Consider the following 15,630-nt stretch of genomic DNA (forward strand, 5'->3'; position numbering starts at 1 on the left):
CAAATTTAGTTGAGAGCAAACTACCTTCAGTAGGCAAAGTAGGTTGAATGCTGGATAAAATATCCCTTGCTTTATCCTCAGTGAGGCCAACACTGATATTATGAGCTAAAGTTGACCTAGAAAACACATTTGTGAGCATTTCCCTTCCTCTTCAATGACAATAAAAATGGACATGTGTAACTAATTAAGATGGGTGTTGAGGCCAATGGGCATATTGGGCATCTAGTGCCACCTTGTGGTGACACATGCAAATCCTGGGCCCTTTCAAGGACGCCAAGATTTTCAAAAGGACAGCCCTCTTGGAGAGGAGTTTGGATTTAATGACAATCATGGGAGAGGTCATTTTCTTGGAGAACACAAACTGACAGAAATCACTAGCACTTCCTTGGCACTTTGTAGTAAATAAAGCACTCCCCCGTGATTTAATGTTGGCAGCAGCCCTGTGCTGTAGGTAGTAGGATCTCAGCCTCAGAGATGTGAAGACCGAGGCTCAGAGAAGTTGGAGACCTGAATTAGGCAAGTCCTAACCATACTCCCAATTCTATCATTTATTAATATTGTTGTACTATATCACACAGTACATATAAAAAACTCACAAGGAATGCATAGCACTATATAGTATAGGGTATATACTGTGTGGTATAATACATAGCCTAGACCACTGGTTCTCAACCTTCCTGATGCCACGACGCTTTAATACAGTTCCTCATGTTGTGGTGACCCCCAATTTCATTGTTACAAATTGAACATAATTAAACCATAGTGATTAATCACAAAAACAATATGTAATTATATATGTGTTTTCTGATAGTCTTAGGCGACCCCTGTGAAAGGGTCATTCGACCCCCAAAGGGGTTTCGACCCACAGGTTGAGAACCGCTGGCCTAGACTATATGGAGTATATACTACATGATATATATCAGTGATGGCGAACCTTTTGAGCTCGGTGTGTCAGCATTTTGAAAAACCCTAACTTAACTCTGGTGCCGTGTCACATATAGAAATTTTTTGATATTTGCAACCATAGTAAAACAAAGATTTATATTTTTTTTTATTTTATATATTTAAACGCCATTTAACAAAGAAAAATCAACCAAAAAAATGAGTTCGCGTGTCACCTCTGACACGTGCCATAGGTTCGCCATCACTGATATATATGGTACTCGAGTACTTATGCTATTTTCTTTTTTTTTGTTTGTTTGTTTGTTTTTAATCCTCACCTGAGGATATTTTACCATTGATTTTTAGAGAGAGTGGGAGAGGGGAAGAGAAATATCGATGTGAGAGAAACACATCGATTGGTTGCCTCCTGCACGAGCCCTGACCAGGGCGTAGGCCGGGGAAGAGCCTACAACCGAGGTGCATGCCCTTGACCGGAATCAAACCCAGGACCCTTCTGTCTGCAGGCCGACGCTCTATCCACTGAGCCAACCCAGCTAGGGCTTTGCTATTTTCTATAGTACTGCTAAGCAGCACTCACTTCCTTCCTGGGGCTGTTTTCTGTCTGTAAAGACTTTCACTCTGTAAGGACCATGAGCATCTATCCTATAGGCCCATCTTTACAAGTTGATTTCAAAGAAAAAAACACTGCAAAGGACAGACTCTGTACTATGATCAGTTTTGCTCTCACCTAGTGTAGCCATCTTCCAGCCTTCAAAAGAAGGGGAGAGAATATATAAAGCAACAGGCCAGCCAGAGAATATAGGAGTTCCTCTTGCTTCCCCCACTCCTAGGCCCCTCCTAGAAAGTCAAGGACAGGTGGCAGTTACGATGTCCAGCAAGCTTCCTGCCTGAGACCCACTGCCAGGAGGACTTATTCCAATTGTGCAGGAAGCTATGACTATTACCCAGCCCCTCCCACTGAGACCCCTCCTCTTCAGATGTGGTTGGGGTTTAAGGCCCTGGATTGCCGCATGTATAGTCCAGTCAATATGCCCAAGACAAATGCTCTCATAAACAGCTTCCTCCAAAAAGTGAAACACAAGGGCTTACAGGATCACCTTTAGTTAGCAGGCCAAAAGAACTTGGATTATTTTTCATACAGTAAAAGTCATTATATGAGAATGCTTGGGAACAGGTCAGCAGACCAATTTCAGGATTTTCCGCTATTCTACCAAATACTAGCTATGTGATTCTGGCCATGTCAGTCATTTACTTCCTAACCACTATGTCCTCATTTCCCACAGGGAGGTGGGACAGATCATCCACCATATTTCTGGAGAAACTGCGTTGGGCAGATGAGGGGAGGAGGAGGGCCAAGGTGGTGGCCTTCCCTTCTCTCCCTTGGGGTAGTGTGGCAAAGACTGGCCCAATTATAGAGGTCTTAAGACCTGGCCAGATAGCTCCAGTTGGTCAGAGTGTTGTCCTGATACCCCAAGGTTGTGAGTTTGATTCCTAGTCAGGCACATACAAGAATCAACCAATGAATGCATAATTAAGTGGAACATCAAATCGATGTCTCTCTCTCTCTCAAATCAATAAATTAAATTTTTAAAAATTAGGCCGGGAGCCACAGTGGGTTCTTGAGACACAGCAAAGTAGCATTTGTGGAACACTGGTCTTGAAGAGACACATGAGTGAACTGAAGCGGAGAAAAATGAGCAAATATGAGACACTAGAAAAAGAGAAGAACAAACCTTCAGGCTAAAAATACACATGGATGTGTTATTTTGCTCTGTTTGGCCTAATTTGTTCTATGGGGTTGTCGGACACGCTGCGCGTGTCAGACTCACGTGAGTAACATAAGAATAATAAAGATCTCTAAGTGCAAGAGGGCCCTTAAGCTTTTCTACAGGGACTTTTACAGTCGGACAACATGGCTCAATTACACCATAAGACTTCCTTTACTTTTTAGACCTTGCAATTTTATTTGCTTTCGCATTTCTATAATACACACACACACACACACACACACACACACACACACACACACACACTCTTTTTATGCGTTTTTTTTACACGCTACTTTTTAATACAAAAGGTATATATACTCATTGAAGAAGTTAAGATATAAAAATATAGAAAATAAAAAGAATGACATTAAACATTCCTCTTCAAGAGGAGGCATAAAAGTCAACCTTGTGAAAGAAAGGTCAGGACCTGTGCCCCGGGCCCAGGGTCACAGGAGTTGGGCTCTTTGGAGACTTTCGGAATTTGCTCTGAAGGAAAACTCTTGGCACACACAGACCTTCTTTTTTGTTCACCGTCTCACGAAACACATACTCATTCACCACTTCTTCATAACCCGAGTCCGTAAAGAGCTGAGCCAGGAACTCTGTAAGACAGCAGATCAACAATGCTCGGTGCTGGTGTCACTACCTGTGCTTTGCGGTGGGGTAAGGACTCCCTAAGGGCTGTAGGGCTGAGACAGGTTTTTAAAATGTAATGAAAACTTCAACATGAAAATGTAAGGTTTTGTTTTGGGAAATAACACATTCCTACTTTTCTTCATCTTACACCCAAATAGAAACCCCCCCAATAAAAATGTAATCAGGGAAAAAAGTTTAAGGACAACCTGGACTATGCCCACCTTGCTCTATTATGAGTCCCCAAATGCAAAAGTCTGAGTAAAAAGCAGCAAAATTCCAAACTGGCTGTATTAATACAAAGTGTGCATGTGTTCAATTTGTTTAGATCGAGCACCTCATTGATCCTAATATGAAGGAGGAAAATCTGTGACCAGTGTGGGGGAAAGAAATTACCTGGTGGTGATATACCCCACAGAAAAGAAAATTTAACCCAAATAACATGTCACTACATGTTAAATGAAACAAATAACATTACAACAAATTTTTAATTTTCAACTGACATTTTCTATGTTTCTGCAGCTTGAATGGTAATCATTCATTTTTTGTTTGGAATCCTAAAGAATATTTTATTTCAAGAAATACAAATGTTTGTAAAAAACAGAGCTTAAGAAGGCAATTTATCTTATGGTCCATTATGAAATAGGTTTAAAACTCATGTTCAAAATGCCCAAAAGACTAAAATAACATTAAGTGTTCGGATGTTTTTAATTTAAATATGACTTTTTAAGGAGCCCTCTATAGCAAAATTGTGCATTTAAATACAGATCTAATCACTTTTATAGAAAAATGTTTTTTCGTGACCTGGGAGAGCAATCACAAGGCAATATACTGTCCTATTTCCTTTATTTTTGACTGAACAAAGTGAAGAAGACCCTGAGTTGGCCCCCCCTTCCCAGCACAGTTCTGGTAGGGTATCCACATGGCACGCCAGCCTGTCCGTTAACCCAGGTCACTAGACACCATCACCAGAGGAGGTGAGCTCACCGCAGCCACGGGCTGTGTCTATGTCATCCTAGGTTCTAGGTAAGGGGCACGTGTCAGAGAGCTTGGCATGTGTGCTAAGTACAGCCATCACCATCCCAACCAGTAACACAGTGATAACGCAATCAATTAAACACAAATAAAGACAGAGTCCAGTAATCTTACCGTCAGTAAAAAAATACGATCTGGTTCCATCTTGTCTAACATAAAAGTTTTCTCCAAGTTTGCTTCCAGCTTTAAACCTAAGCATGGCGTGATCATATAGTCCATAGTCACGAAACAGGACACTTTTGCCTGGTTTCAATACCTACAAATCAAAAGCAGGCTGGATATAATTCTGGGGAACCCAGTCAAATAAAGCTTTATAGAGATGGATTCAAGCTAAAATAAAACCTGATTAATTTAGAGACTAAATTTACATTTATGATAATTAGGAAAGGGGTGAGACTGAAATCCCCATAATATGGAGGGAAAAGGGCCTGCTAATCTAAGCTGCAGCCAGGCCTGGCAGTGTGCCCACTGAGGGACACTTCCTGAGCACTTACAAAAGCATTCCGGAAGGTCCAGTGTCACACAATTAAAATGTTAAAGATATTAAACGAAATAGTCATATCCTCATGAAGGCATGTTCTTCCAACGTTTTATTAGCCATTTCCTAGCACAGTGGTCGGCAAACTGCAGCTCGCGAGCCACATGAGGCTCTTTGGCCCCTTGAGTGTGGCTCTTCCACAAAATACTGACTTCTGCGCATGGACCACGAAGTTTCAATCGCACTGTACATATGCGCCTGCACGTGGTATTTTGAAACAACAAATCAATATATCTGTTCCTCTCTAAAATCAATTTAAAAAATTTATATGTGGCTCGCGAGCCGCAGTTTGCCAACCACTGTCCTAGCACATGACCCAGTAGTCAAACTATCTCTTTTAAAAAAATATGTCATTTTGGCTTTTACTGATTCTGGCTGGCTTTCCTCATTCTGAGTCTCAGCTCTGGTTTCACTGTGCTACAACTATGGACGGCTTCCCCACCATGCTAACACCTGACATATGCCCAGCCCTGTACAGCTTACCCGACATTGTCTCATTGGATCTTCACCCAATTCTGAGAGGAAGGAAGGAGTGTGATTATTATCCTCACGTGAGATGAGGAAACGGACATCAGCAGAGGTAAGTGATTTGCCTACGATCACACATCAGCTACTAAGTGGGGGAGTCAGGACTCACACTTGGGTCAAAAGGCATGTTAGCCCTTGGATGTGTGTGTGTGTGTGTGTGTGTGTGTGTGTGTGTGTGTGTGTGGCGGGGTGGGGGGGGGTCATTCCAATGGGCGGTCATTCCAATGCCACTGACACTACTGACAAGAAAAGAGGGGCTACGAGGGGAGGAGTATTCTTCCCACGCTGTGAGGAGTGGATCAGGCAAGTGCAGGAGTGTAGGGAAGGGGTTCAATGTCAGGCCCAGTGGGAACCCTCACTACAGCCTTTCAGAGATAGGCATCACAGGGTGGGTGTCTCAAAAACTGGAAGGTAAGATCAGCAGGGAGTGGGTATAACTGCTCCTATCTTACAAAGCAAGTAACCATATGCTTTCAGGATGAAGAGAAAGTGGTACACACTGTAACACTTTTATGTGAAAATTCTTTCAAACTGCGTTAATATTACCAAATTAGAGTGGACTTCAAAGGGGGCACTGATTTTATTAACTCCTACTCTGACCCATGACATCAACAAGGTAATTAAGACATGACATATACTACCTATTATAATAGATATTTGACATAGTTTGATGTATTTCTTCTTTCTGAATAGAATATAAAGTATTGTCCATAATACTTTCAAGTGTGCTAGCAGATTCCCTCATTTAGCAATTTCTTATCAATACTAGCATGCATTTTAACTATTATCAGTAAAGAGGCTCTTGGATAAAAACATTCTTACCTTGGTCAAAAATGCTAAGTTTTAAAATGTGAATAATTAAGAGGGAAAAATTCTGAAAAAATTAGCTCATATGAGAAAGACTTATTCTCCATTTCAGAAGAAAAGAATGCTATACGGGACTGTGGAAAAAGCACTCACTCAGGAATTTGAAAATCTTGATTCATATCATAGTTCTTCCATTAACTAGTTGAAGGACCTTGAGCAAGTAATTTCATGCCTCTGTGTATGTTTTCTCGTCTGTAAAATAATAATTATGATACTCATGCCTCCTTTAGTCACGGCACTGTATAGTTAAACCAGGCATTTCCCAATGTTAGGTTCTTTTACTCCCCCAATAACTCCAAGAAGTGGGTAGGTTAGGTCTATTATACCCACTTTACAGTAACTTAGACTCAGAATAAAATGATTTGCCTGAGTTTTCAAGGCAAGTTGGTGGCACAGGTAGAACAAAATCCAAATCTTCCAATGACAAATTTGGTCTACTTTTACTTCACCATTATATTCCAAAAATGAGGTAATTCAACTTAAAGGTTTTCTTTCAGTTTAAAATTATGTGGTTTTTAAAATTTCTCTGGTGTTAACATCCTGGAGTAATTATATCTACCTTACAATAGCTTTTGTAATTCTTTTAATATATATTTTTTAAATTTTATTTTAATATATTCTTAATTAGATGATTATATTATCAGAAAGTAGTAAGTTTTGTTTCTTTCTCATCCTCAAATCTTGTCTTTTTGCGCTGACTAGGACCTCTGCATAATGATGAGAAGTATTGGTAGTGGGCACCCTCAGCCCCATAAAGTTCCTGATATTCCATATTCTGCCCTAACTGCTACTTAACACCTGAAGCCTTCATCAGTGAAATCACCAGTATCCGTAACCCCTTCTGAACGTTCTGTTCATTCTTGTGCTCAAAGAAACCTCAGTCCCGATGACACTTTTCCCTGCAACCTCTCAAGTCATGGCTGTGTTTTCTCCCACTATCCTGTACCACTGGGCTGGGAGACCTAGCTGGTTTCCTCCCTTGCTCCTCATTGCTATTTTCTGTGCATTCTCCTTCCTCCTCCCTGAAACCCCCAGCTCTGAATCTCTTGTTATCAGATTGTATCACCCATATCCCTTACTGATACCAATGTCTATTAGTTCCATGGCCATATCCCTTCATTTCATGACAAATATATCTTTGGGTTTACTCTCTTATTCTCAATACTATTCCATTCTTAATTCTGGTCAATTCAATACACATGTGCATTATCCTTCCAAATATGCTGGCTTCTCTTTCAAAGATCGTGTCCTCCACCCTGCTTAACCCACTCACTCCCATGATAATGTCCTAAAGTTTTGTCAGCACTAAAGTGTATAACCTCCCCATATTCTCAAAGTCATCCAGGTCATTCACTGACCATCCCCACCATCTTATTCTCTCTCTAGTTCCCCATCTTTAATAATCCTTCACCCTCATCTGGACCTTCAAATCAGGTGGTCCCACTATCTCTTCCCTAATGTCCTCTCCTCCCTGTTTACCTAGCTTAAGTTCCATGCCCATTTATTGGTATGTGCTAGGTTCCCATCTGCTCAGATACCAGGAACGGGGAAAGGAAAGGTTAAGGAGAAAAAAAAAAAAAAAAAACCTTACAAAACCTCAGAGGGCTAAAACCAAGGTGGCAATATCTGAATATTTTTTTTAAATATTGTTTTAAGTGCAAATAATTATTCCCTAACAGGTTTCAAGTTTCTTAAAATTTCTACCTCACTACTCTTTTAAAACAACTAAAATCAGGGTAAAATTTTAATGTATAACTAGCTCTAAATACACAAATGCTGTCATACCTAGCATCTACCTTTCAACTTGCTGAATGCTCTCCTCTCCCTTTGTAGAGCAGATCGACTGAAGCCCAGGACTCACTGAATAGGTGAAGCTTACAGGCTTTAGATCATGCACACTTGTACTTTAGTGTCCCCAGGTGAGTTGGCTGCAGAATTACCACTGGTCACTTGTGTTTGTTCCCAAACTTGTTTGTGCTGATTGAACTTAGATTTATAATTATACTAGAGGCCTGGTGCACAATATTCATGCACAGGTAGGGTCCCTAGGCCTGGCCTGCAATCAGGGCCCATCTTCCCTGGCTGCTGGCAGCTGGCCTCGCCCCTCACCCTGTGTGTAGGGCAACTGGTGGGGCGATCGGGGCCCCGGCGCCGCCCGAGTTCGTTCGCTGCCACCCACCTCTGGCTCCCCGTTCCCCATCGGGCGATCCGGGCCTGCAGGCTGGGGGCAGCTCCTGCATTTGAGCATCTGCCCCCTGGTGGTCAGTACGCATCATAGCTGTGTGGTCGATTTGCATATTATGCTTTTATATATATAGATATGAGTATATAAACAATCTATATATATAAAAGCCTAAGCAGCCTTCCAACCGTCCGACCGGTAGCTATGATGTGCAGTGACCATCAGGGGGCAGATGCTCTGACCAGTAGCTATGACACGCACTGACTACCAGGGGGCGGACGCTCAACGCAGGAGCTGCAGAGCTGCGGTGACTTAGCAGCTGCGGTTCTCCAGTGACGCACCTGAAACCAGAGAGGAGGGAGCCCGATTCCGAGGTGCATCACCCGAGAACTGCCCTCTTGCAATCCGGGACCCCTCGGGGGATGTCAGAGAGCCAGTTTCGGCCCAATCCCCACAGGCCAGGTTGAGGGACCTCACCGGTGGATGAATCTGTGCACCGGGGCTCTACTGTAATATAAATGTGAATAGAAAGCATTTTTATTTTCTATGAAAAGTACATTGAATACTTTGGGAAGATTTGATAAAGAAGTACTGAACAAACTGCTATTTGATTAGGTGTGTGAGAGTCAACTGTGAAAGTCTGGGTAAGAATGTAAGAGACTCTGTTCCAGATTCCTTTCCAATTGCTTTTAAGTTCTTGATCCATTTTTAAAGAAACCAAACTCTATTTTATGTGTGGCTCATGTAAAAAAGATGACAAATGGTCCCAAACTCAAAGAAAAGGCCTTGGCTCTACATCTAAAGAGTGACAAATGAATATTAATATATTTTAAGTTACAATAACATGTTTAACCCTTTTCGGTCCATGACCAGGCGCTAGGAGCAGGTCCAACGTCGAGGCTGAGACACTGCAAACCGGTTCAACATTCAATCCCGTCAGTTAATTTGGACCAGACTGTTTGAATTCCAAAAATAAAATTGGATTGCAAAGGGTTAAAGTAAGAATTTACCATTTTTATATTAATATAAATATTGACAAATGAACCAATAAAACAGAATGGAGACTCAAACTCAGTTTTTGTATATGACAAGTTAAAGTTTGGAAAATCCACTGTAGTACTGAAAAAATTGTCAATAATATAGATTCAAAATGTATCACAGTTTCAAGTAATACATTAAAATATTTAGAATGTATTAAAGACTTATATTTGAAAAAAAAAAAAAGATTCCTAAACACATCTGGAAGAATACAACATTAGAATTAAAAAATAAGAACTCTTTAAAAAAAAAAAAAGAATTTACCATTTTTAGAATTTCTTGATTTTGTTGATTTTTTAAATTAATCAACATCATTACCAATTGATTGTATAGATTAGAGAGCCTTGTTTACAAAGTACCCTCACACATAATCTCACCTGCACCTCATGATAACTCTGTGAGTGAGACACCCTGTTTTACAGACAAGGAAACTGAGGCCTAGAGAAGGGAGATGAGATGGTTTACCTTCAGTTGTATGACTTACACGTGAAGCTTTACTTCCTGAGTACTGAGGCCTCCTGGTGGCCATAGGACTTTGGGTTCTCCCCATATGAATAGCAATGATGGCAGTAACAACAACAATGGCCGACTTTTAAAGAACACTTAATATGTTCTAGACATCATGCTAAGCACTTTATGCATATTTCATATATTCTCACCCAATCCCAATATCTAGGAAGTATTATCTCAACATTTCTACAGGTAATAAAATTGAGGCTCAGAGAAATAAAGGAACTTACCTAAATAGGGAAGCCATATTTTGACTCTAGACACTGTGACTCCTGACTGTGTGCTCCTGATCAATGAACCACATTTCCTCTCACTTTACAGCAGGACTCCCTAGATCCCAGGTAAAAATCATCCTTGCTCCAAGGCTGGCCAAGCTCTGAAGAGCAGTGATGGCCACCAGACAAATCGAAGTTTAGGGTGGATGTTTTTTCACGCAGAATCCCTTTCCATACACAGCCTACCTAATGAGAATGGGGGCTCTGCAATCTAGACGGTACATGAGCCTCAGAGAGAAGGTAAGCAAGAAGACTGGGATGTCCAACTCCTCAAGTGCAGACTCCAAATCACTAACCTTGTAAATGTTTTGTAAGACAAGGTGCATCTTATCAGGGTGAACAGCAGAGAGCACAAATATCAACAGGACAACATCCACAGACTCGGGGGGCACATGTTCCATAAGGTCATCTTTAGTTAGATCGCACTGGAATACCTTGCATCTTTCTGTGTCATATAAAGGATTTTGCTAAAGAGAGGAAAAACACAGAAGAATTTTAATGCCATATCCATGTTGATACATATAGAAAAATACAGCCTCAAAAGGAGATCCTGTTTCCACTTGTATACTACTGCACAGAGAGCACTGATCATTTTGTTATAGGTAAAACGAGTAATGAACCATTTGCACATTAAAGAATGGAATATGCAATATGAGGGGCAAGATTTCCTTTTAACAAATCATTTTTAATTGAGGAGAGAATACAGCCTATCACATATTCCAAATACTTCCAGAGGGATAATAATCCAAAACTGGTCTCTGCTTCCTTAATCCTCCTTTGAATGAATCATCAACTACAAAACTAAACTTACAAGAAGTCTTTCCAGCTCCCACAGTTCTCCTGGGTATATTAAACCTTGATGCAGCAAGCTAAATAAACCTAAGTTCTTTTACTATAAGTGTGTTCCTGGTGCACTTTGGTTGGTGGGTTTAACGCTTTTATAAGCACATTATAAAGAAAAATATAAAACTTTGCTTTAATGTAAATAAGGGCCTGAATAAAGAGAAAGACATAGAAAGTTACTGAATGGGAAGATTCAATATTGAAAAGATGCCAACTCTACCTATCATTCCACTTACAAATCCAGTGCAATCTCTACTGAATCCTAGTAAGTTTCTAGAAACTTGACAAGGTAAATTTGATTAATCTGGAAGTGAAAATCTTTAGGAATAGCCAAGTCAACTTTTAAAAATGAAGAATAATGAAGGAGAAGTGTAGTACTAACATAATGTGGTTTGAGAATGGGAACAAATAGAGACTGGGAAAGAGGAATGAGTTAAACAATGATACAAAGAAACATTTTGGAATGTGGGACCTCATTACAGAAAATGGCTCATTTTCCAAAAGCTCAATGTTAGTGTGGAAAAGGGTCAATGGGAAGGGCAGGAATATTTTAGGCTAAGGAGACTGAAGGTACATAATGAAATATAAGATGTAGTCCTTGATGAAATATAGCTATAAAAAACACCTGGGACTATCTGGGGAAATCTGAATCTGGATTGGGTATTAATGACATTAGGGGATTAGAGTTATTTTTATTATATATGTGTTTTGTGGTCATATAGAGAAAATCCTTATTGAAGATGTATGCAAACATGTTTAACAGTGAAATATTTGTAATTTAAAACAGTTCACACACAAAAAAGTCTATGAAACAAATTCAACAAAATGCTGGCAATCATTAAACTTGGTATAAGCAGTCTGGCTCATGTTGCTCAGTGGTTGAGCGTCCACCTATGAACCAAGAGATCCCCAGTTCGATTCTTGGTCAGGGCACAGGGCCAGGTTGTGGGCTTCATCCCCAGTAGGAGGCAGCCAATCAATGTTTCTCTCTCATCAATGTTTCTCTCTATTCCTCTCCCTTTCTCTTTCTCTAAAATCAATAAAAAGATATTTTTAAAAAATTTGGTATAAGTATATGGGTGTCGTTATGGTATTTCTTTCTACTTTTCTGAATAAAGCTATCTTTCTATAAGTATTATATATGTATGTAAATGGAAAACTACATTTTTTATTATCATAGCTGTTCAACTTCAGGAAGAGAACAGAAATTGGGCAAATGGGTATAAACGGCAGGTTAAACAAATTTAAAAAACCAGAAACATAAGAGAATACATGGATGGTGCACCAACCTGGACATATTCAACTGCTCTTGGAGAAAAGTCACAGGCATAAGCAAAGATATTCAGATCTTCTAAAAGTGGGAATAGACAGTTCCCAACCCCACAGCCAGCTTCAAGTATAGTCAATTTTTGATCTTCAAACTGAGGAAAGAGAATCCAAAGTTAGAGTACACTACGTTTGCATAATGAAGAAATAAACCAAACTAAAAGGTCCAGAACATGTAAGACAAGGTCTCCGCCCTCAGAGGCAATAAATAACTGATAACCCAAAGCTAATACTGACATCTCAATTTGTCGTCCCACATTGGGCAGTTCGGTGTGGAGAAAACACAGCATTAACAGCTCAATCCAGACTTCTCCCCTCACGTCTGTTTTCTATCGTTGGACAAATCAGTTAAACGGCTTTGTCCCTAATGTCATCAGTAAGTGGGGTTAACACTAATGCCTGCTTCACAGTGCTATTACAAGGCTTAAATCACAGATGTGAAGTTCTAGAAAAGGGCATGGTCAAGTGAGCATCATCATTATGAATCTGTCACTGAAGTTCTTCAGTATGAATTTAACATTTACAACTTTCAGGTTAGCTTTAAAGAAACAAAAATGCCCACGAAAGCTCTCTCCTATGTATTATACAACCCAGGAGCTGCTAAAACTACTTGAAACCAGTCTACTTCTTTCTAAGGTATAAAGTATTCTGACAGGCTTCATAAATTATGTACCTCACTTCCATACAAATGCAACAAAGCACTCTTTTTCTTCACCTTTTAAATGAAGAACATTTAAAAATGTTCTAAGTGATGCATACTAACCACCAGGGGGCAGATGCTCAATGCAGCCACTCTGTCCTGGCTGGTGTGGCTTGGTTGGAACATCATCCCGTCCATGGAAAGATGGCCGGTTCAATTCCCAGTCAGGGCACATACCCAGGTAGTGGGGTTAGATTCCCAGTCAGGGCACATTCAGGAAGCAACGGATGGCCGTTTCTCTCTCTCTCTAAAATCAATTTTTAAAAAATTTTAAATAAAGAAACAACAGCTCAAATAAGGTGTAGCATTACCTCCCTACATGATCTGAGCTCCTCAAACTCTCTGGTGGTCCAGTGTCTGTCTTTGAAGAAATTAGTACTATTTCTTTTGTAAAAAAGATCCCAGTTCTTCTGAGCCTCTTTCTCCAGTTTTTGTTGTTTAAAATCAGACACTAAAGTTTGGTCCCTTTTCAGTTTCTCCTCTTCTTCAGAGCTGAGGATCCTTGCTGGCAGCCCCTTCCTTTGCAAAGATGCCATCTCATCAGCTGGTGGTAACACAGTTAATCCTGCCGAAGACTCTCCATCCCTGAATAACATGAGGAATCCAAGCTGACTCTGCAGACATAGGCAGGGTGTTCTCAGATGTGGTTCCTCAGGTTCAAGGCTCAGGGGACATTCCTATTTTGCAGGAAAAAGAATGAGATTCTGGTTAGGGGTTCCAGGACAGTTCTTTAAGAGGCCGAGTCTGCGGTTCTAGCACAGATCTTTCACCAAACTGTCCAGTTCACCACACATTTACCAGTGCTGACTCCACATGAAACCCTGCCTGCCATAGAGAGGTCACATAGAAGCTAAGACAAAGTCCCCACCATCAGAGGGCTTACATTTATGCCAGAGGCCGGTCTATCTTGTTGCTTGACACAGTTGCTGCAGGGAAGAAACATCTGCACAGCATATGTTTCAAGGGACCTGGAGTATACGGCATACTGTTCTTAATATGTTTGCTCCCCTTCTTAGCGCTATGTGTTCTAACCAAGGCCACCTCCCCGAGAAAGGTTGTTTCCCCAGGTGGGGATTTTTCCCTGGAGTTAGGGATTAACAGGACTAAGGAAGGGAAAAAATCAGTAAAACCCCTTAACTAAGTGCCAGGCTGGTAGTTAATCACCTTAACTACGAACAATCACGCTTAAACTACATAATCTTTACTTAGGATAATCTCCTTCAGTTACTTCTTTGTAGTTTAACAGAACAGTAGAGTAGTGACCTTGGAATGGAGATAACTAGCCCTAACCTTTGGAATAGAATGGATAGGATTAAACTCAACAGAACTAGATGGAGATGGGATTTTTGGCAAAGGTCAGATAAGAAACTATGGACATGAAACAAGGAACTGTAGAAGGTCAAGGGAGGACCCCAAACATACCATGATGTGATTATAGAGGCATGCTTATAGGATCAAATGGTAGAAATACAGATGTAACAGGAGAATAAAGAGAAAACCTGGCTATGCTGATCAACTGAAGGCTGTCTCTGAGTCATTCCTTCTTTATTGACTCCGTCCACACCTTTGGGAACCCCTGGACCTGATGGGGCTGGACCCCAACACATTTAGGGGCGCAGGGCTCGCACGCGCAGAACGCTAACTCAAACCAGAATAACTCCTCTATTAAAATAAATCGGTTTCGTTCAGAAAAAGGACACTCCCAAGAACTGACTGAGAAACACTGGAGAGAAAATACTCATTAATTTTTGGGGTGACTTAAGGAGTGACTTAACAACGACCGCACCAGCTCCCCGATTGGATGCGGGTGGTCAATTGCCGGACAGAAGTGGGATCATCGTTTCCCAAGGATCGGACACTCGGTGTTTTCGGGGAAGACAGAGCTACGCCCGGGGGGCCTGAGTCTCTCGTCGCACTCACAAGATCTCTCACAACCAGGGAAAGGCCCTCGCACCGCCAACACGGCACGAAGGGGAGGGAGAGAACGAGTGAGTCGCGGCATAGGATTCCGAGAACCCATCTGTCTCATGAGACTCGAGATCAACTAGGCGGACCCGGCCGCTAGGGCCTGCGGAGAGCCGGTCACACTGGCTGTCAGACCCGCGTGGATCTAGCCCGCGGCGCTCTGGGCTCACCGTCATCAGTTTCTAGCTTCACCTGGAGGGGCAGGGCCGGGCGCACTCAGCCCTCAGCCAGGCCCAGGCCTCGGAAACAGAGTTTGGGAGCCGCCGCGAAAAAACCCTGAGCCTGGACAAACCGGCGTCGAGGACCGCAGAATCCCGGCGGAATTCTATTGCCATGGCACCGCCTCCGCCACTTCCGCCACGAACCCGGAAGTACCTCCCCGACGCCGGAAGTCCATTGGCCTTGCTTCCGCAGAGGCTTCCCCCAACCCGACGCGGAGGAGACTTGCTTCCGGCCCCGGGTGGGCGCCGGTTGGAATCGCGGTACGCTGCGGAGCGGTGTCCCGGGAGCACCGCTCT

The 15,630-nt window shown here is 41.7% G+C and overlaps 1 protein-coding gene across 8 annotated transcripts in view; it reads right to left on the reverse strand.

Moving 5' to 3' along the window:
- Window positions 1-2,947: 2,947 nt before the first annotated feature.
- The window catches only part of METTL6 (methyltransferase like 6), a 20,321-nt gene continuing 7,638 nt past the window's right edge, over window positions 2,948-15,630 (reverse strand). For 3 of the 8 annotated variants that reach the window (XM_005863606.2, XM_005863605.2, XM_005863604.2), the window contains 5 exons: window positions 13,459-13,824; window positions 12,411-12,542; window positions 10,575-10,745; window positions 4,455-4,596; window positions 2,948-3,274 (listed from right to left, as the gene is read on the reverse strand). In XM_005863606.2, coding sequence (XP_005863668.1) covers window positions 3,093-3,274; window positions 4,455-4,596; window positions 10,575-10,745; window positions 12,411-12,542; window positions 13,459-13,743 — 912 coding nt within the window. In that variant the 5' untranslated portion in view covers window positions 13,744-13,824 and the 3' untranslated portion in view covers window positions 2,948-3,092. The other 5 variants (XM_014537541.1, XM_005863603.2, XM_005863602.2 and 2 more) reach the window with 5 other exon arrangements.

The sequence above is a fragment of the Myotis brandtii genome, unplaced genomic scaffold, assembly GCF_000412655.1.
Source record: "Myotis brandtii unplaced genomic scaffold, ASM41265v1 scaffold18, whole genome shotgun sequence".
NCBI classification, from domain to species: domain Eukaryota; kingdom Metazoa; phylum Chordata; class Mammalia; order Chiroptera; family Vespertilionidae; genus Myotis; species Myotis brandtii.